Source organism: Hyla sarda, chromosome 1, assembly GCF_029499605.1.
Source record: "Hyla sarda isolate aHylSar1 chromosome 1, aHylSar1.hap1, whole genome shotgun sequence".
In the NCBI taxonomy this organism is placed as follows: domain Eukaryota; kingdom Metazoa; phylum Chordata; class Amphibia; order Anura; family Hylidae; genus Hyla; species Hyla sarda.
Genome location: NC_079189.1, coordinates 349,878,807 through 349,902,548, shown reverse-complemented (window position 1 = coordinate 349,902,548; position 23,742 = coordinate 349,878,807). Strand labels below are relative to the sequence as shown.

Sequence of the window (23,742 nt, the reverse complement as noted above, 5' to 3'; positions counted from 1 at the left end):
GCTCCTAAATTAAGACTGGAGCACCAAACAGAGGCCGAAAAGTGGATCAGTTTGGGAACGTAGAGGGAGGAAAGTAATAATATATCTTAAAGGGGTACTCCGATGGAAAAAAATGTTTTCAAATCAACTGGTGCCAGAAAGTTAAACAGATTTGTACATTACTTCTATTTCAAAATCTTCATCTTTCCAATAGTTATCAGCTGCTGTATACTCAACAGAAAGTTGTATTTCTTTCTGGTGTTCTTTTCAGTCTGATCACAGTGCTCTCTGTTGACACCTCTGTCCGTATCAAGAACTATCCAAAGGGGATTTGCTTGTACTCTGGACAGTTCCTGACATGGACAGAGGTGTTAGCAGAGAACACAGTGGTCAGACTAAGAAGAACAATACAATTTCCTGTGGAGCATACAGCAGCTGATAAGTAATGCAAGGATTAAGATTTTTAAATAGAAGAAAATTACAAATCTGTTTAATTTTCTGGCACCAGTTGATTTGAAAAAAATTGTTTTCCACCGGAGTACCTCTTTAATTAACTTTTTAAAAATAATTTAAAAGTTGGTTAACCCCTTTAAGACCAAATGGGTGATAATACATTTAGCATCACTGTTCCTTACGAAATAATCAGCTGATGGGGTGCATTGGTAAAATATTGTGTGTTTTAGGCACTTCGGTAGAATTTGGACATTTGCAGGTAAACAAGCTTATGGGCAAACATTGAAAACATTTACATGAGTTATGTGACATGAGCTTAATTGTCAATGTAACTGAACAGTTAGCCATCAATTACAACTTATATGACTTTTATTTTTTATCATAGTTACATGTTCTGAAGGTAATCCTGCATAATGGCATATAAATATACAAACAGTAGACAACTTAAGAATTATAAAACTGCATGTGAAGAACATGTGTTATGTATCTCATTTAATAAGGTTTTACAATGATTAATAGTAGAAGTCATTTGACTTTTTAATTATTTAACTTTTAACTTACCCTAACCTTACAGAGTAACCTGTTATGGGTTTTCCCAAGCCGAATACCACAAAAGCCATGATTGCCATATTTTGCACCAAGTCAACAAGCCAAAAACAACTGCGTGCAAAACGGAATAAATGGCTAAGGAACAAGTAAAACCTTTCTATTCTGTATTATAAAATACTCTGGGGAAAAATTTGTGGGAAATATAAAATAATTACCTCACATATCCTAGTCAAAATGTCTACACTTTTACTAAGAAATACCTGCAAAATGATCTTATTAAGTGTCCTAAAATATGGCTCACTAATTTATTGTTTAAAATATATTGAATATATTTACCATTACAAACTAAAACTGCTAAAACTATTGAAAAAAACTAAATATTTCAGACATTTCAGCTTGTGGAAGATATACTTTATCTTTCTTTTCACAAAAACGGGATCATCATTTTTAACTAATTTACAACTAGGACACAATGTAGCAATGTCCCTCATCCACTACAAACACATTTAACACGTGTGGGAGTTACTACACGATATGATTCCTTTCTTTTAGTCCTTCCAAAAATCACTTCACAGGAAACGTAAGATTAACTTTGTTATACCTAAGTGAACAAAGAGTGCTTAGAGCAGGCAACTGGTTTACCGCAGAGAGAGGTTTACTTTTTTTTATTTTAATCCTACAGGAATCTGCAGAGGCCGCTTACAGAGTAAGAGAGACAGAAGAAAACATTTGCTGGAACAAAAAGAGAAAAAAAAGTTGTTTTCTTTACTTCCAACATCTTGTATCTGGACCATCTCATTCTGGTCACACAGCAGATCCTGCTGTTTCTCTCCCATAAATGTTAACACCGAGTTCCCAACATGGTCGTCTGTTAAATGGACATTATTGATTCCTATGGTCCATTGTTCCCACTGCCCCACATTCTAAGTCCCTGAAGTTCAAGTTCAATCTGGAATTACATCATGTCTCGTTTCTCCTGGTTACCAGACAGCCTGAGACGTGATCACAGCTACACAAAAAAGGGGGAAAATACAAACATCCTTCTTCACGCTACAGAAACTCCTATCAATTTGAATATATAAACTTATTTCACCCCTATCCTTTTTTTTTTCTTCCCTTCAAGTATGGGACTTGGCTAATTTAGAGATAGGGTCCCAAATTAGATTATCTTAATGCATCTTAATGAATTGCTCATCCATTTCCTGTAGAATGGCAACATAGGAGTCTGGCCCCGGTGCATTTCTTTGAAGAGATCTGGAGACCTTTACAGTCCACTGAATATTCATCATCTTTTATAAAGCCCTGAATACATGACAGCACCATTGAGTATGGACTCCTACATCTTTACTAGTGGAAGCATATTTGGACCCTGTCACTTCATTAATTGGCCCAGATTTATCAATGTGTCCAAGAACAGAGCAGTCTGAGAAATAAAAGCTAAACTGTGATTGGTTGCTCTGGGCAAATCAGACAGTTTTTGTCCCCAGACAGGCCAATGGAAACAGCCAACTGCTGTATTTGACAATATCTGAACTCATGTAAATAGAGCAGGAGTATACATGCTTAGCTATTGCATAACGCCAAGTTCTTTTCACTACAGTCATGCAGTAAAGAAGAAGAGTTCAATGGTGGTCCCAACAGTGGTAATCCCATATATCAGACATCTATAACATGCTTTAGAAGAGTGATAAATATATATTGTGCAAAGGCAAGCAATAGTAAGTATAATATTTGTATGGCTGAAATAATCAGGAAAAAAGAATTGATAGGACAGTAAATACAAAACAAACTGTTCCGAACGCTGGAGCTGGGAGTTTGTGAAATCATAGCCCTGCCCCCTCATGATGTGACGCTCTGCCCCCTCAATGCAAGCCTATGGAAGGGGGCTTGAGAGCTGCCACGCCCCTTTCCATAGACTTGCATTGAGGGGGCTGGACATCATGTCATGAGGGGGCGGGGCTATGAAGTCACAAGCTCCAAGCGCCGCCTCCAGCATTCGGAACAGTTTTTTCCAAACACTGACCAGCGGAGTGCCCCTTTAATATATCCTTGTTTAGAGAAGTGAACCACTGGTAAAAACTTCAAAAACTATCTTCAATAATCTTTTCTTTTAAAATAGTTTACAAAGTTTTCACAGGAAAGCTCTAAGACTAAAGTATTGCAAGTATTTGTATGTTGTACTAGGGCTAGGTGATGTTTTTTAGGTAAATAGTTTCATGTGTAGAATCTGCTTTACGCTACTCAGCTGCTTGCATGAAGAACTGTAGATCAATGCACTCTTCCCTTATACATAAGGAAACAGACACGGATGCACTTTTACTGTTTCCCCTATCTGGGATCTAGTCCAATTATGATATATTGTTATCAAAATAGCTACATAATTATAACAAATTTATATGAAACAACGCTATTTAATGGATATTAACCATAACTCAGCTATGAAATCTAAAATATACCTAAAATCAAATACACAATACAATATTTACAATAAATGGACCACTGATTTCTTATTTCATTGGTTATTACCTAAACATATGTACAAGTTTCTCTATAGTCTAGAAATCCATCCAATATTTCATATAACTGTGGTGATTCTTCTTTTACTGGTTTCCTCACACTTACCTTATTTTAGGTGTCATCTAGATAATGGCTGTCCCAGTCTTGCCACAAGAAGTAGCTCTAGTGGCATATTTTAAAAACTGATAGATATTCCACAATTCAGAATAACTCATGGGATGGCAAAATATAGCACATATTAGAAGCTAGAATGACAACTCCAAAAGATAATTTAACCCCTTAAGGACTCAGCGTTTTTTCAAGTTTTTGCATTTTCGTTTTTTCCTCCTTACCTTTTAAAAATCATAACCCTTTCAATTTTCCACCTAAAAATCCATTTATGGCTTATTCTTTGTGCCACCAATTCTACTTTATAGTGACATTAGTCATTTTACGCAAAAATGCACGGCAAAACAGAAAAAAATTATAATTGTGCAACAAAATTGAAGAAAAAAATGTCATTTTGTAACTTTTGGGGGCTTCTGTTTCTACGCAGTGCTTTTTTTTGGTAAAAAAACCTTTTCTTTATTCTGTAGGTCCATACGATTAAAATGATACCCTACTTATATAGGTTTGATTTGGTCGTACTTCTGGAAAAAATCATAACTACATGCAGGAAAATTTATACGTTTAAAAATGTCCTCTTCTGACCCCTATAACTTTTTAATTTTTCCACGTATGGGGCGGTGTGAGGCCTAATTTTTTGCGCCGTGATCTGAGTTTTTATTGGTACCATTTTTGTTTTGATCGGACTTTTTGATAACTTTTTATTCCTTTTTTAATGGTATAAAAAGTGACCAAAGATACGCTATTTTGGACTTTGGAATTTTTTTGCGTGTACGCCATTGACCGTGCGGTTTAATTAATGATAGATTTTTATAGTTCGGACATTTACGCACGCGGCAATACCACATATGTTTATTTTTATTTACAGTTTTTTTTTTTTATGGGAAAAGGGGGTGATTCAAACTTTTATTAGGGAAAGGGTTAAATCACATTTATTAACACTTTTTTTCTTGCAGTGTTATAGCTCCCATAGGGGGCTATAACACTGCACACACTGATCTTTTACACTGATCACTGGCATGTATTAAGATGCCATTGATCAGTGTTATCGGTGCTCGACTGCTCCTGCCTGGATCTCAGGCATGGGGCAGTCATTAGCCGATTGAACATCGAGGAGGCAGGTAGGGATCCTCACGGTGTCCTGTAAGCTATTCGGAGTGCCGCAATTTAATCGCGGCAGTCCCGAACAGCCCGACTGAGCTGTCGGGTTACTTTCACTTTCAATTCAGACGGTCAACTTCGATCGCCGCTTCTGAAGGGTTAATATAGGGCATCACCGCAATCAGTGATGTCCTGTATGAGCCGCAAGTCCCGGCCGTTGATGGCAGCCGGGACCGACCCGATATGACACGGGGTCACCGCGTGAGCCCGCGTTATATCGCGGGAGCCGTCGAAGGATGTAAATATACATCCTGCGTCGTTAAGGGGTTAAAGGGGTAGTATGGAAATTTTTATTTACTTATTTTCAAATCTACTGGTGCTACAAATTATGAAGATTTGTATATTACTTCTATTTAAAAATAAAAACCAAACATAAAAAAAAAACTCAACCCTTCCAGGGCTTATCAGCTGCTGTATGCTCTGAAGGTAGTCATGTAGTCTTTTCAATCACAGACAGTGCTCACTGCTGCCACCTTTGTCTGTGTCAGGAACTGTCCAGAGCTTGAAAAAAAAATCCCATTGCTCTAGGCTGTTCCTGATACAAAGAGAACCGTGTTTGAATAGAAAACGACACACTTTACTCAAGAGCATACAGCAACTAATAAGTACTAGAAGGCTTGAAATAAAAGTAATTTGAAAATCTTTAAAACTTTTTGGCACCAGTTGATTTACAAAAAATAAAAAAAAATACTTTGGTAAACTGGCAAGGGAAATCAACCCAAAAATGAAGTGATTAGCAAAAAAGAGCACTAGCCACCTGGATGCTGGAATTTGCCCAAACTCCATAAGAAGAAAACAAATACATTTCCTCAAGAGTATTACTAGGAAACTTATGTTTTGTGCTATATAAAACACAGATAAAAATTCTTGATCAAATTGCAATAACTGTTTCACATTAAAGGCATGCATATGTAATATCACCACCACCCACATTTAAATCACGTAGTAGGTAGCATCCCCAGCTGTTAACAACACAGCAGTATTCTACAGAGTCGTTCAAGGATTTTTATGACAATCAGAGAAGATTATACCTCCAACATGCGAAGGACAAATGATTAGCAGAGTATTTAGTTAGCGAGCATTCTAGATTATTTGTGATTTATGAAATGCATGCTTATTTTCTTACCTCAGAATATGACAAAATGAAAGACAAATGTACCATCAGCAACCAGTTAGTATGTTAATTATTTATGTTAGTTCTTTGGTTATTTTCCCACTGTGTGTGCAAACGTAGGCTTTCTGTGATGCTTTGTATGGAAATATGGTTATAATAACTATACATGGTGATATCTAGCATTAATTATGCCATACATCTATATCTATTGTGTTGTTGCTGTTTAATGATATATGCATATCGTAGCTCCAATTCCCTACAGCATCTGAAGCTTGTGGTGCCTTAAAACAATGTTGAAGTATAAAAGCCTGTATTTGACAGCAACCATACGACGATCCAGACATGGATTAACCCATTGTCTGCCGGGAAAGTCATCTGCTGTCAACGAGTCTCTTTTTGCACATACTCAGCAAACCCACTGGTTTGGCCAAGCTGTTCACCCGTCACAGTGAAAACTACAATGGAACAAATGTGTTTAGAAAATTCTTCACAAAATTGTTTTGGTTAATTGTGATATGTAAATAAATGTTTCCAGGAGAGAGAGAAGGAGGGAGTAGGGGGGAGCTACAACAGGGCTATGTCTCAATGTCATTTATAGATGAAGTGTAGGGTTGGAAATAATTAAAATTTTACCTTTGCCAAGTTATTCCCAATGTATCCTCACTGGCACTGGGGTATAAATGCCTGCCGTTTTGATTCATGGTCCAGTCACAAATCCTCAGCTGTCAATTGAAACCTAGCAGTCAGATATGGATCCAGCAGTACTGCAGTTTTAGTATTTACACATGCATAGGTACAAAATCTCGAGTAAACTTGCTCCCTGTGATATGTATATATATATATATATATATATATATATATATATATATATATATGTATACATACACACACATTCTTAGGCCTTAGAGTTTACGATGAGAATATATATATATATATATATATATATATATATATCTTTATATCTTGGTACTGTGTATATCTTTGCACTTTTCATTACTTTATAAACTGTACTGGATACAGTGCGAGAAGATACATCTTGAACAGTGTAATTGTACAGATTGTCTAAGATTATAGATATACACAAGACCAGTATACAGTGTGCATGAAAGTTAGTTTCCACAGATTATTACCTTGGTATAGGGAACATACAAGATGTAAGGGGGTATTTTAAGCACATTCCTATTAGCCATTGTTAAACTTAAAAATTGTTAATGATCAACCAAAAATAAAGAAATGAACAAGAAGGAAGAGCACGGAAGGCACTAAATATGTTCTGAAGTTGATCACCTGGTCAGTGTCTGGCCTGCGGCATGCAGATGGATTAAACAGGGCTACAGAAAACATGCAATTTTTTTTAGACTTAAAGGAAAACAACATAGTTAAAAACAAATCTAGAACGGAAGGATAACTTTATGAATCAATATTAAAATATCAACATAATTACTAATAAAAAGATGAGCATTTTTAAAGCATATGTATACATGACTATTGCTGAAGAGAAGTGATCTGTGGGGGTGTATTCACATGTTCTGTACTCTGCGCATAGTTGATGCACTGGATTTGAAGCTGCAGTTTTGATGCTGTGTTCAATCAATTAGTTTACACTGAAATCTGAAGCATCAAATCTTGAGCATCAAATACAGGATACTGTACGTGTGAATAGACCCTAAAGGTCTATATGTCCAGAGCAGATTATCTCAAACAATCTTCTTTTCCTTTACAATCCTATGACTTTGGAGGAACTCTAGAGGAAAATGGAAGGGAAGTATGAGAAAGGGACAAGATATGGTATGATGGTTATGAAATAATCCTCAGCACAATGCCAGGTAAACAGAAATGGGTTTTTCAATTTGATTAATGAAATTAGCACAGGTGACTGCAGTAGGGTGATAAGTGGGACGGAGAGGAGCACAGTCTTCGGTAGCAGAAGCCGATTAAAAGCATCGAAGCTTCGAATTGTCCACTTTTCCATCTGCATTTTTGGGTAGATTAATTGAAATGTACATGGCTTTCCCTGCTTTGCATCTGCTGCCTTGTGATAGCAGATTTAATATGACTGAAATCATCATGTTTTTCTATCTTAATAAACCATATGAAAATATGTTCCTAGTATGATAATGTATTAGTATTTCAGCACAACACAATTTTAGATTTTCTATACCATTGGAATGTTTTTCTTATGGGAAAGTCATTCTGATCATAAGAAAAATATGTGTATGACTGTGGCGTTAAAGGTGAGCATTATGAAACATTGAAGAACATTTCCTAGATTGGGAAGATCTCGGCACCTATCTCTTGTTACGCATGAAATATCTTCCATACCACAGTTGGGAAGCCCTTTTGTAATACCATACCTAAAGAAATATATATAATCTAATAGCTTTATATTTATTTTTCAAACCGAGGTCTACAGATGCTATATAATGGTAATATCCTGGCACCTGGAATGCCTATGCATCCATAATACAGACCCATAGTTAATCTGTGTAGTGTAGTTCAGGTACACAGCTGAAATATGTATGAGGCCTTTAAGAAAATGGGGAGCCATTATGCAAGTTTTCTGGTATAAATGCATTGACTCCTTCCATTTCAAGGACTTAAATGGCCGCTGCTGTTTCAAAAAACTTCCATCCACTTGATAGCTTATGTGGTTTCTAACACATTTGTAAATCACCAAATTTAAAAGAAAACGACTTCCCCCATAAAATAGTTCTAAAGTGTTGCCCACTAGGTGTCTCACTTGAGAGAGCCTGAGAAAACCTGGGCTGTTTACCTGCAATCTGAATCAGTCTTCCTGCTGAAAATAATCTAGATTGTTCCCAGAAGGTAAATAAAGGGTTCCCTCTCATCTCTGTCCACCCATAAAGCTCACCTTGTGTAAATACCAGTCTACCTACTGCAGTATGTCCACAGTACTGCAGTATAAACTCTTCTCCCCCTTTATTTAGCTTATGGGGAGAAGCAGTGGTACAGTGCTTAGTGTACTCCTTTCCTTACTGTGCTATGGCTATTTATTTAATTTCTGCTCATATAACACACTGCTATGCCAAAGCATCATTAACTCCTTCTCACTCCGCATGCAATCTATAGTACTGTACTATGTAAAGCATCCTCCAGCACAAGGCCAGCCTGTTCAGTCCAGTGCACTTTCATCAGCATTATTTCATAGAAACAGGATGTGTCAGCAGATAACAACCATTTGGCCCATCTAGTCTGCCCAATATCCTGAATACTATGAATAGTCCCTGGCCCTATCTTATTTAAGGATAGCCTTATGCCTATCCCATGCATGCACATGATGACAAGTGCTCTGCTGTGATTTGCCAGAAAAGAGAAAGGAAGTCCTGTGTGTGTGCTACTGGCAGACAGCCTAGCTCTGGTTCCATCCCCTAAAATGCAGAGAGTAAAAAATAACTGTGTATCATGGAGGGGACTCTCAAGGGCTCATTAACAGCATTGAGAGAACTTAAATCTCTGTATCACTACTCTGAATGGTTAAGTTGCAAAACTTAAATACGGTTTAGGTGACTAATAATAAATATGCATAGTAATACATTTTAACTAAACATTGGGCCTCATTTACAGAGTAGATTTTGTAGGGTTTTTGTGTTGCATGTGTCGTGCACCAAAATTTACAACAAATAAAATCCAAAAAACCCTACTAACTCTCCACTTTACTCAGAAAATCATAAAAAGGGGGTGGCCACCTGGGAAAAGGGGTGTGTATCAGAAAAGGGCATCTCCCCAACATTTTTGGAAATGTTGGTGAGATGCTCCCAAATAAAATGTAGTGGATTTCAGCTCTGGAAAACCTGACAGCTCAAAGCATGTGTAAAAAAAAGCACAACGTAGGGAAGAGCACAACATTAGTAAATAACATGGAAAATACATGTTAGGAAAAAAAAGCCACAAAGAAAACTACTTTCCACTTTTAGTAAATGAGGCCCAATGTGTCTATAAAGTAAATTTTAACAATGTGTCAGGTGTCTAGTTTCCATAAATATAAGGGTACAAAGTTTTATATGAATCTTAAGCTTTATGTGTTCATGTCAAAATTGTAAAAATTCTCCTGGCTACCAGAGGCGTAAAATTCTCCTGGCTACCAGAGGCGTAAAATTCTCCTGGCAGCGAAAAGGTTAAAAAGAGGATTTGTCAAAATGACACATTATTCAAAGCCTGAGCACTGTTTGGAATATGTATTTGTTACAGGTTACTTGTACAAGTCAAAAGGCTTCTAGAAAATTATCATTTGACTTCTGACAGATCCAGAGATTACAACTCACATCTGTATCATAATATGTTTGGACATACTGCTGAGAAAATTCTGCAGTGGAGCATAGCTAGCCAGAGCACTTTCTCATGGTAGAATGCTTACAAGTTACGATTACCCTGAGATGACCTGTAGGGCCAGATGAAGCCAGCTGTTCCTGGGGACCCTAGCTGCATTATGTTAATATTAAAAGTTAAGGCTAACACTACACTACACAAACCTCGTAACTTACAGGACTTAAAGAATCTGCTGCTAACGTCATGGTGGAGTCTATGCCTCAACATGTCAGAGCTGTTTTAGTGATATTAGGGGAACCTACACAATATTAGTTTATACAATCCAGAAATTCAAGAATTCCAAAGGCACTCACTGGGTACTGATTGACTTCTTCTTTATTTAGTACATTACATACATGCAGGTTCAGGCAGCAGCAAGCCACTACGAGAGTGAGACGGCAGTGCGCATAGATTGGTGACAGCTGTTTCCTTCCGTCAGGAACTTAACAGACCATTTCCTCTGACCTGTGCACTCCTTCTTAAGTACACTCCCCTTCTAGTGATGTGGAACACAGGTGAGTGGAAAGATATATACAAATAGAAAAGTACTGTGTAGTACAAAAACATATCATTTCTATTTAAAAAAAAATCTATACAAAATGTTACAGGAAGACAGAGCACATAAATACAGAACATAATGGATGTACAGATAAATTGTCATTTATGAGTCTACAAAAACTGAACATAGAAGAAGGTCAAGATAATATTAAGAGGCTGCGAGTATTAGAAGCTAGATGGATACTAAGCACACGTGCACAAGAAAATGCAGGGTTAAATGACAGAATTGATATGGGAGTCTTTCTGTAACATTTTGTATAGATTTTTTAAAATAGAAATTATATATGTATTTGTATTACACAGTACTTTTCTATTTGTATCTTTCCATTTACCTGTGTTCCACATCACTAGAAGAGGAGTGTACTTAAGAAGGAGCGCACAGATCAGAGGAAATGGTCTGTTGCAGCTGTCACCAATCTATGCACATTGGCGTCTCACTCTGGTAGCGGCTTGCTGCCACCTGAACATGCCTGTATGTAATGTACTAACTAAAGAAGAAGTCAGACAGTACCCGGTGAGTGCCTTTGGAATTCGTGAATTTCTGGATTGTATTTACATGCTGCTGTTCCTACATGTGAGCACCACCCAATCAGTAGTATCATGTGCAACTTTGTTCACAGTGAAGTGCCTCTCACATATTAAAGGGGTTATCCAGGAAAAAAACTTTTTTTTATATATCAACTGGCTCCAGAAAGTTAAACAGATTTGCAAATTACTTCTATTAAAAAAATCTTAATCTTTTCAGTACGTATGAGCTGCTGAAGTTGAGTTGTTATTTTCTGTCTAAGTGCTCTCTGATGACACCTGTCTCGGGAACTGTCCAGAGTGGAAGTAAATCCCCATAGCAAACCTCTTCTACTTTGTGCAGTTCCCGAGACAAGCAGAGATATCAGCAGAGAGCACTGTTGCCAGACAGAAAAGAACAACTCAACTTCAGAAGCTGATAATTATTGGAAGGATTAAGATTTTTTAATAGAAGTAATTTACAAATCAATTAAACTTTCTGGAGCCAGTTGATATATTACATTTTTTTTTCCTGGAATACCCCTTTAAGACTGTTACCCTGTGGTAGACTAGCAGTGCCAGCACTTTCTGCATCTTGTTGGTTGGACAATATTAGTTTATGTTGAAGTTGATCAGTAGAGATATATATATGTACTGTATGTATATGTCTTCTTGAACTACTACCGCGTTTCCCCGAATATACACCCTACCCCGAAAATAAGCCCTAGCTGGATTATCGTGGTGGCTGCAATATAAGCCCTACCCCAAAAATAAGACCTAGACCAGTGGTCTCCAACCTGCGGACCTCCAGATGTTGCAAATGTTTGCAACATCTGGAGGTCCGCAGGTTGAAGACCACTGACCTAGACAATGCCCGGGCTGCAAATATTAAAAAACAAACTTTAACTTACCTTCGTCCTCCGTTGCTAAGGAACCTGCCTCACTGTCCTACGCTGTTTTTGCTGTGGTCCTGGGGATGGGACATCACAGAGCCTTCAGCCTATTACCGGCCGCAGCGATGTCCCGCTTCGGCCGATGATAGGCTGAGCGCATTGTCATGTAAGGAGCCGGCCGGCTTCTTACATGACAGTCGGTTCAGCTTATCATCGGCCGAGGCGGGACATCGCTGCGGGCGGTGATAGGCTGAAGGCTCTGTGACGTCCCAAAACACCAGGAAGCAGCAAGAACAGCAGAGGAACCATGAGGCCGGTTCCTTAGCAACGGGGGAATGGAGGACGAAGGTAAGTTAAAGTTTCTTTTTTAATATTTACAGCCCGGGCACAGGAATACAAAGTACAGCGCAGCGGTTGATAATTATTTGGCAGGTGGGGGGGAGAGAAGCTGTGCTCGCGGGTGACATACGATTAGTCCCCCGATGTGGGGTGCCGCGTGGGGCTGATAAACCGGAGAGGGGAGGGGGACATTGGGGGGCAGAGCTGCGCCCATCCCACGATGATAATGGGGGGGGTGTAAATACCGTGGAACCGCCATGTTGTTCAATGTACATATCATACCGTAAATAAATAAGCCCTACCCAGAAAATAAGCCCCAGTGTGTTTCTTGTGACTAAAATTAATATAAGACCCGGTCTTATTTTTGGAGAAACACAGTAAGTTATTTTATTACATTCTGAGATATTTAAAAATGTAGACCTACAGGCTTACACTTGGTGTACCATAGCTTTTGTCACAACAAAATTCATGTTTTGGCCAGTAGTCAAATTCTGCAGTTCTTTAGACACATTCATCTACTATTACATGGGCCTTGAACACATGGCATATATGATTGTGCCAAATTCTTCATAGCATCACCATGAGTAGAACAAGGAATATAATGTGCATGCAAAAGTATGATAGATTTGCCTTCCAATGTCTGTTTGTGTTTCATGTCTACATTTCTTTTGTGACTATAACATAAATAAGTACCATCAACAAGTCAGCCAGTAGCTAAGACATAATTAAATCTGAGTTTAATAAAAAAAAGTATATTTTTCTAAATTATTATGCAGAACAAAAGAATAAATGGAATAACTGATGGCAATGTTTGTTATTTTAGTAGTGTCAGCTAATCTTTTCAAAAGAAGCATTTGCATAATGTCATCTGAACTCTGACTTCCTTTAAATGTGTTTCCTCTCCATCTTACATATGTGTAAGGTGACCTCTTATCCATTTTCATACCACTGCGGCAGGTTTGTGTCATAGTTTTACGTCAAACTGTCATTAATGATAACAGACACAATAAGGGTCTTCACAGTGTTGATGGGTTGTTTCCTGAGTTTGTTGGGTGCTTTATTGCAGGGCCCATTTGGGCTTTAGCCTGCAGCATTCAGCTTCCCTTATAAACAGATTGAAAACTAAGCAATAGTTATCAATCTATTTAGAATTCTTCATGAGAATTAAATCATTGTGATACAAATGAATACCAATGGATGCACCTGGAAAAAACCTAATATAAACCTTCCCCCCAGCCCTTTACAGCTAGGCAGTTAAAAAAAAGAAATATAAAATCCGGTACTAATGGTATATTAGAATATGCAAATTATGTCTTCGATGTAGCAACATCTCAGCAACTGAGCAAAGAGCCAACACTGTCACCTGTGGTCCATCTCTTTTGTTGCTAAGCAGCGGCCTGGACATATTAGGTTTGCTGGCTAGTATAAAGGACATCTGGATAACTAGTTATTAGGGAGTACGAAAGAGACAAAGAAATGATTACAAATGGAAACTCTGCTATATTACCAGAGGCTCACTAATCATGGCAGTATGCAGGAAAAGACATCAGAGAACAATGTTCAAAAAAGTAGTGAAGGGTTAAAAAAGAAAAAAAGAAAATTGGAATGCTGTTAACCTTAGGGCCGTGTTGCCACATGCTGGTGAACGCATGCAACCAAAATGTGATAATAATGGTAGTATTGGCAACCGCATATGACCATTGGTGAACACATGGGGGCATGGATTAGTGCGCATAGCTTCACCGGCAAACATACAAGTAACACATACAGGTATAAGTTAATGTTAGCCTCCAAATTCCTTTGCAGGGGTGTCGCTAAGGAGGGACACCAGAGCATGTGCCCCAGGTGCTGACTGCTAGGAATGGTGGTGCCAAAATGCCACTTTGCCTTTCCCAGGGTGTAAGGATACATAACTTGGGAAATAACCCTTGCCCCATGAAAAATAAAGCCAAGCTACAGCTCTGCCTTTTGCTTCACCATAAGCATATATTAAACTCACTGGGGAAGTGGCTGACCATGCCACTTTTGAAAAAGCCAAGTGGAACCATCAAAGTTGAAAGGCATGATCACATTGTGATCGTCAGGTTTCACAGCAGTTTGACCCCCAAAGATCTAACACTGATAACATATCCTAGGATTTTGCCATTAATGCTTTAAAGGGGATGCATTTTTTTTGAATGTACCCATCATCTATTGTGAATAGTGTAAACCTGTATTATCTATAAATTGACATCACGTTTTAACTCACTGTAACATTATGTTAAATATTTAATCACATCACTTGAATCAGCCCACTCTGTGCTATATATTTGCCATACATGTAGAGCATCATGGACAAAGTTAAAGATTTGCTTTAAACCCTACGTTGCAGGGTTCCACGATTACCGTGTCTCCCGCGAAGGTGACTGGGTAAAGATGGCTGCTGTAAACCGCAGGCAGGGACCCCCTGGTAAAGGAGGATATCAGCGATCGCACTGAGGTTGGCCATTGACCCTTAAGATGACAAGATCAAAAAGGATCACAGCATCAAAAGTATCTGTGGGGCTTGGGGGGACACATTGGACCACCAACAGCACAAGAGTCAAGATGGCAACAGGACGCATACATGCTCTGCTCTGCTGCAATCCATCTGTAGGGTCTGCCTTCTGGAAGGCTGTACAAATAGATAGCCAATTTTACTGATCAGTGCTATACCAATACATAGCACTGAACAGTAAAGGCAATCAAAAGATCGCTATGAATAGTTCACTGTGGGGATAAAAAGTTTAAAGTGAATAAGCCCCTCCCCAATGAAAAATAAAGTTAAGCATTTTCACATTTTACGAATAAATGTAAAAATACATTAACATATTTGGTATCGTCGTGAGTAGAAATGTCCTAACTATTAAAATATAACTAATCATTAATGATCTCGTATGGTGAATGGCGTAAAAGTAAAAAAAAAAATCCAAAATTGCTTGTTTTTAGTCACATCACATTCCATCTTTATAGGGATCAGAATAGGTAAATTTTAAACATTCTTATTTTGACATAAAAGCTTGAGTCTTTTAAAAGTAGTACAAAAATAGTAAATTATGTAAACATGGCTATTACTTTAAAGGGGTACTCCGGTGGAAAACTCTTTTTTTTTAAATCAACTGGTGCCAGAAAGATAAACAGATTTGTAAATGACTTCTATTAAAAATCTTTACCCTTCCAGTATAATTTAGCAGCTGTATGTTTATGCTACAGAGGAAATTATTTTCTTTTTGAATTTCTTGTTTGTCTTGCCAACAGTGCTCTCTGCTGACACCCGATGCCCCTATCAGGAACTGTCCAGAGCAGCATAGGTTTGTAATGGGGATTTTCTCCTTCTCTGGACAGTTCCTGACACGGGCATCACGTGTCAGCAGAGAGCACTGTGGACAAGACAAAAAATTTATTCAAAAAGAAAAGAATTTCCTCTGTAGTATACAGCTGCTACAAAGTATTGGAAGGGTAAATATTTTTTAATAGAAGTAATTTACAAATCTGTTTAACTTTCTGGCACCAGTTGATTTTAAAAAAAATGTTTTCCACAGGAGTACCCCTTTAACCACAGAATGAAGAGAACATGTCAGTTTTACCAAAAAGCACACTATAAAAAGGAAACCCTCCAAGAGTTGCAAAGTTGCTTTTTTATTTTCAATTTCTTCACAAAATAATATTTTTTGGTTACTCCATAGATTTTATGGTAAAATGAAAGGTGTCATTACAAAGGACAATTGGTCACGCAAAAAACAAGCCCTCATATGGGTTGAAGATGGAAAAATAAAAAAGAGTAATGGCTCTTAAAAGCTAGGAAGAAAAAACGAAAATGCAAAAATGAAGCTGGCTGTGTCCTTAAAGGGGTACTCTGCCCCTAGACATCTTATCCCCTATCCAAAGCATAGGGGACAAGATGTCTGAACACGGGGGTCTCGCCACTGGGACCCCCTGCGATTACTTCTGTGGCACTGCAGTCATCAGGTGCACGGAGCAAACTTCGCTCCGTGCCTGGATGACTAGCGATGCAGTGCTGACATCACGACCGTGCCCTCCCTCTCGTGACGTCATGACGGCCGCCACACCCCCTCCCATAGACTTGCATTGAGGGTGTGTGCCTGTGAAGTCACAAGGGGGCGTGGCTGTGACATCACGAGCCTTCGGTGCAGCAGCCAGCATTCTAAACAAATGCCGGGTGCCGCAGAGAGGTCATGGGGTCCCAGCGGCGGGCCCCCATTATCAGACCTCTTATCCCTTATCCTTTGGATAGAGGATAAGATGTCTAGGGGCGGAGTACCCCTTTAAGGCTCAAATGGGCTATGCTCTTAAGGGGTTAAGCTTAGGCAGGTGGTTTAAAGGGGTACTCTGCTGCTAAACATCTTATCCCCTATCAAAAGGATAGGGGATAATATGTCAGTTCGCATTGTTCCCGCCCCTGGTGACCCCCGGGATCTCTGCTGCAGCACCCCGCTGTCATTACTGCACAGAGCAAACTTGCTCTGTGCGTAATGATAGGCAATAAAGGGGCCGGAGCATCGTGATGCCACAGCTCCAACCCCTCGTGATGTCATGGCCCGCCCCCTCAATACAAGCCTATGGGAGGGGGTGTGGCGGTCATTACGCCTTCTCTTATAGACTTGCATTAAGGGGGCGGGCCGTGACTTCACAAGGGGGTGGAGCAGTGACATCACAATGCTCCGGCCCCTGTATTGCCTGTCATTACGCACAGAGCGAGTTTGCTCTGTGCAGTAATGATAGCAGGGTGCTGCAGAGAACCCAGCGGCGGGACCCCCGCGATCTGACATCTTATCCCCTATCCTTTTGATAGGGGATAAGATTCTAGGGACGGAGTACTCCTTTAAGTGTTACGGTGGACTGGTGTATAATACTACATGAAATGTTTGTTTTCAGAAACTGTATTGAGATTGTATCTCAAAGAGAAAAAAATATATGGTTCAGATTAAACTGGCACTTTAACCACTCAGTTAATCGGCTGCTCCCCCTGTTGTCTAGAGTATGGGCCTATTTAAAGGAGAGTAACATTAAAGAGGTACTCCGGGGGGAAACATTTTTTTTTTTTTTTTAAATCAACTGGTGCCAGAAAGTTAAACAGATTTGTAAATTACTTCTATTAAAAAATCTTAATCCTTCCAGTACTTATCAGCTGCTGTATAATACAGAGGAAGATAATTTATTTTTTAATTTATTTTTTGTCTGACCACAGTGCTTTCTGCTGACACCTCTGTCCATGTCAGGAACTGTCCAGAGCAGGAACAATTCCCCATAGCAAACCTATCATGCTCTGGACAGTTCCTAACATGGACAAAGGTGTCAGCTGAGAGCACTGTGGTCAGACAGAAAAGAATTTCACAACTTCCTCTGTAGAATACAGCACTGGAAGGATTAAGTGTTTTTTTTTTTAATAGAAGTAATTTACAAATCTGTTTAACTTTCTGACACCTGTTGATAAAAAAAAAAATGTTTTCCACCAGAGTACCCCTTTAAATGTCAAGTGGGCTCAAAATGTGTACTAAGATATATCCAGTGCACAATAGGTTAGTAATGCTAAGCAGAGCTATAAAATTACAACATGCATACCCTGTGTAACATATGAACTCATTATACAAATGCATACTGCTTGCAATAATGTTACATTACACAATGTTAAGCATGAAAAGGTAACATGTAAATGTTCAGAAAAAGCCAAATGGCAAATCATTTCTAAAAAAAAAAAAAACATTCACCCTCAAAATATACATATATATATATATATATATATTTTTTTTTTTTTATTGACATTGTAAAATAATGAAAATACATTTCCTATGTTACGTTGTTTCCAATTTACTTCCTACTAGTGACAACAGATTGCACTCAGAATGTATACAATGCTAACTCTATTGCTGGGATGGTCCAACTCTATTTAGCACTAATTTATGAGGGAGCATTTCATTTTTATTCTTTTCTAATAAAAAAAGATTTTGGTTGACAATACTTCTCATTTCCCGGGGGCATAAATCTCTTTAATACTCTTCAAGCCCGCCATCTGACATGACGTTTAGAATGTACCTGTGACAGTACTTCTTTCAGAAGGGTCAATGTGTATTAAAAGGGGTTGTGGGTTGTCTAAAAGGCTTTACCACTGCTAAAATCCTCCTCTGCTTAATTTAGAATTTCTCTAAGCTAATATAAAATGATTGATTGTATGCATTTCATGTACCTCTTGGTTCTCGCTTTCATTCATCATGGGATGTTTTAAATGAAATGCATTTAGAACCTGCCACCATCAGAGAGGAATCTCTTAAATCTTTGGAAAGCAGAACGAGGACACAGTAAATCAATCTCACTTTAGTTGTGCCGCATAGGGCAAGCTTTGCACTGACAAAGTAATTAAAGCAGGTTTTGTTTGCTTTCTTTCTAGTTCCCCTTTTTTGGCAAGAAAAAAAAATCATAAAGTGAAATAATTTATATTTAGTTCAGCAAGGAGAGCCTAGAGTTTTGGGGAATTGCAACTCGTGAAAGGTAAACTCATTTATTTTCCTGAGTATATTTTTGATGCTGACCTAATATTCCATATTCTCTATCACAATAGATAAATAAGATAAGGAATTATTAATGAATACAAGGCCAATGACTTGTTTATAGCTCTTAATATCTTAACAGCACCTAATAGTTTTGTTGTTTTAAACAAACAACTGTATGCTAACCTGTCCTCAAAGTAATCTAGCCGAAAGGTATTATGAATTACTTTAATTGGTAGCCAACAGAAAAAAAGTAGTTGATTCATATTAACGTAATAGAATGTTTTGGATGTACTGTATAATTCAGTCATTCATTAACATGCTATGGATCTAAATAAAAAGTAGATCATTAGCAATACTTATAGAGATGGTATGACAAAGTCAATTAAAGTGTACCTGTCGTTAACAAAAATACATTTTGATATAATGTAGATACTACCATTATATGTATATTTGTAATATACATTGATTAAAAAATGTGTATATTTTTGGGTGAAAAAATGCGGTCCCTGCAGCTACTGTCTGTGTCTCTCTATGAGGAGACCAAATACAGGAAGTGTGGGCAGGACAAGCAGGGCTCTGTGCCGACTCCTGCCTTGTCAATCAGCCTGCTGTGTGGGCCAGGAGCCTGTCACAGAGCCTCAGTGCACAGAGCCTTGCCTGTCCTCAGTGTACAGAGCCCCGCTTGTCCTCAGTGTACAGAGCCCCACTTGTCCTCAGTGTACAGAGCCCTCCTTGTCCTCTGTGTACAGAGCCCTGCTTGTTCTCAGTGTACAGAGCCCTCCAGGTCCTCAGTGTACAGATCCCTGCTTGTCCTCAGTGTACAGAGCCTTGCTTGTCCTCAGTGTACAGAGCCCTGCTTGTCCTCAGTGTACAGAGCCATGCTTATCCTCAGTGTACAGAGCCTTCCTTGTCCTCAGTGTATAGAGCTCTGTTTCACCTCAGTGCACACAGCCCTGCATGTCCTCATTGTACAGAGCCCTGCTTGTCCTCAGTGCAGAGCCCTGCTTGTCCTCCGTGTACAGAGCCCTGCTTGTCCTCAGTATACAGAGCCCTCCTTGTCCTCAGTGTACAGAGCCCTCCTTGTCCTCAGTGTACAGAGCCCTCCTTGTCCTCAATGTACAGAGCCCTGCTTAACCTCAGTGCACAGAGCCCTGCTTATCCTCAGTGCACAGAGCCCTGCTTGTCCTCAGTGCACAGAGCCCTGCTTGTCCTCAGTGCACAGAGCCCTGCTTGTCCTCAGTGTACAGAGCCCTGCATGTCCTCGGTGTACAGAGCCCTGCTTGTCCTCGGTGCCCAGAGCCCTGCTTGTCCTCGGTGTACAGAGCCCTGCTTGTCCTCAGTGTACAGAGCCCTCCTTGTCCTCAGTGTACAGAGCCCTCCTTGTCCTCAGTGCACAGAGCCCTGTTTGTTCTCAGTGCACAGAGCCCTGCTTGTCCTCAGTGTACAGAGCCATGCTTGTCCTCGGTGCACAGAGCCCTGCTTGTCTTCGGTGCACAGAGCCCTGCTTGTCCTCGGTGCACAGAGCCCTGCTTGTCCTCGGTGCACAGAGCCCTGCTTGTCCTCGGTGCACAGAACCCTGCTTGTCCTCAGTGCACAGAGCTCTGCTTGTCCTCAGTGCACAGCGCCCTGCTTGTCCTCAGTGCACAGAGCCCTGCTTGTCCTCGGTGCACAGAGCCCTGCTTGTCCTGAGGGTAAATAGCTGATAACTTATACCGGAATATCGGTATAAGTTATCGGCTATCGGCCTGAAAAGTCACAGATTATCGGTATCGGCCCTAGAAAATCAATATCGGTTGATCCCTAAAAAATATACACATTTTTTAACCAATGTATTTTACAAATATACATATAATGGCAATATCTACGTTATATATATGAAAAGCTTTTGTTAACAACAAGCACACTTTAAATTTCAATGCATAGTTGTTAACCACATAATACTATACATAAACTATACTATGTATTAGGATGTATTCACATATGTGCACAGCATCAGGATAGGATTTTTATAAAAAATTAGAGCACAACTGATGCAAAAACACATCAGTTGTAAGCTGGCTTTTTACACTTTTGTAGTGAAAAGTTTGGAGCCACTTGGCATGTCAGTTTTCACACCGGATGCCAGGGACAACCCATTGACACAATGGGACTGGTTCTAACATCAGTTTCCATCCAGAATTTTTCTACCCCAATGGAGAGAAACTGAGCTAAATGGCTGGGCATATGGGAACGAGTATTAGTATATATTGTACTATAACTTTTACTGCTCTTAATATCCATTGTTTAAAGGGGTTGTCTCATAAAGATAAGCTTTTTTTCATGTGCTCTTTTAGGGTATATATAGATGTCATATCCATCCTTCTGGATTATGGCCCTACTTTAGGAGTAGGAGTAGAAGAATGCTAACTAAGAAAGAGACCCTGCTAGACCTGGCCCATTTATATATTACAAGATTGGTTATTCATTTATAGGACTGTATAGAAATACCACATCTATGACCAAATGTAGCTTTTTAGCGTAAATTGTGCGCTGCTAACTGTACAATCTTTATCCACTATGGAACACCTTTGATGCTTAAAGATGCTATAAAATTGAAGTCCTATCTATTGAAACCACAATCTTTATTTAAAGCTCTATGAGTTGGCAATCTGTATTTAGAGAAGGCATGCAGCCATAGGAATGTTGATATTATGCATTTGTTTGTGCACAACACCTTGGTATGTGTCTACAGTAATATGTATAAGCCATGTTCATCATAAGTAAAATTACAGTGTTGTCTGTTGATGGTGGTAATGGCGATTTGCTCAAACCAGGACGTGTGCACATACATATACCATAACACCTTGGCTATTGCAATGCTTTATAGAATATACTATTAGCATAGAGTGCAAAAAGAAGTCCTGAGTTAAATAATGGTCGCCTTAAGTGCAATTGATATTAGTGTTGCAAGATTTATGCTGAGTCCCAAAGGCTTTATTGATCCTGGAGAAAATTAGACTGCTCGAAGGTCAAGGCTCATTTCTTCCCTGCATCTAAGTTGGAACCAATGTTTAGCAATACTTAGTATTATTTTAAGGTAATGGTATCATTCTGTGATAGGATTTAAAATATATTATAATAAAATATTACCAAATCACAAATATTGAGTTTGTGATGGTAACATCCTGTCTTACAATGAAAATTATAATTGACTGAGTTAAATAAAAAAATAGTCAATAGACGCAGTCAAATAATGTAAGATTATCATATTTAGGTTTTAGTTAAATATCATACAAAATATAAGTAAATCTGTCAATTGTCACTGTGAGCAAGTTTTGAAACCTTAAGGGTATGTTCACATGTATCGTATATGCTGTGGATTTCATACTGCAGATTATATGCTGTGTAAATCAATAAATAAATAGCTGAGCACAATATAAAATCTGTAGCATACAAGGATGGATTCCCCTGGGGCAGATACTGTTGCAGAAACATGGAAAAATTTGTGTGCTCTCTACAAAACAACCCTATTGAAATGAATAGAACTGATTTTCAGTGGCTGTAGTTTCTGCAAGAAAATTTGTGGTGTGAATCTATCCCGAGATTACCATTTGCACATCCACATTAGAACTTTTGTCTTTTAGAAAAAAAGTGATAATGTTTCACTTTGGAACTATTTTACTTCCAGCTGTTTATTAATTAAAAGTAGTATTGTAGTGTTAGCTAAAACAATATGCTGCTGGGGCAGGGTGGGGGGATGTATTAGCATATTTAAAAAAAAGCATATTTAGGCTGGGTTCATATATGTCTGGCATCCAGCATAGTTTCCCTCCGCCATCCACAGGAGGGAAACTGATGCTAGAACTGATCCCATTCATATGAATATGACAGTTCACCATTATCCAGCGTCTCAATTTTGACATCGGATGGCTGGACCCACTGGACAGCACCAGACAGGGGGACGCAGCTTTATGGGGTCCAGAAACAATGGCTGCCGGATGCTACACAACTGATGCCCATTGTCATCAGTTGCGGCATGAGTTGCCTCAAGATTTAGGCCAATGCCAGAAATATGTCAACCCAGCCTTACCAAGCCAGGGTCCCCGCAGCTCCTCTTCACCACTGTCTGACCCCGATCTTCTGTCTTCTTCCTGCCTCCAAAACAAGTGCTTAGTGCAGGACCTACCCTATCAGCCAATCCCTGGCAGAGATGAGAAACCGCTGCAGCTAATGACTGGCTGAGTGGGCAGGTCCTGTAACGAGCACCCCTCTCGGAAGCATGAAGAAAAGATAATATTGGGGAATACATGACAATCTTTGCAAATGGCTGCATAATATGTTGTAGCGACCTTAGCAAAGTGGTCTTAATAAATAATACATCCCATATACTAGAACTGCCCTAAGATGCCAGATTTTAGATGGTAGTTCCATCTGCACTAAACGGATGTAAATAGGCGAGTTCATTAAATTAAGATGAAATATAGATCCTCTGGTCAGCCACCTTCAGTTGGAGGATGAGAAGAGAGGTGGCCTCACTTGAGCATTCACCTCACCAGGTTGATTTAGAGATCCCTGTTCTTCACATAGGTGCCCAAGTTGGAAATAACCCCTTTTTGTTACTCTACATTTAGAGAGCCAATTTTATTTATATTGTGGAAAAGTATTCTAAACACTAACACCCATGCCATTTGCCATTTTATGTATGTGCCCAATGGGTTTTACAAAGTATTTTGTCATT

The 23,742-nt window shown here is 39.0% G+C and overlaps 1 protein-coding gene across 9 annotated transcripts in view; it reads right to left on the bottom strand.

The window, feature by feature from the left end:
* Positions 1–23,742, bottom strand: part of NFIB (nuclear factor I B) — a 427,846-nt gene that overhangs the window by 10,185 nt on the left and 393,919 nt on the right. For 8 of the 9 annotated variants that reach the window (XM_056521279.1, XM_056521247.1, XM_056521296.1 and 5 more), the window contains one exon: positions 6,512–6,600. The exons of the other annotated variant lie outside the window; for it this stretch is intronic. In XM_056521279.1, the coding sequence (XP_056377254.1) occupies positions 6,512–6,600 (89 nt within the window). The remainder of the gene's footprint in view (positions 1–6,511; positions 6,601–23,742) is intronic. 9 annotated transcript variants of the gene reach the window in all.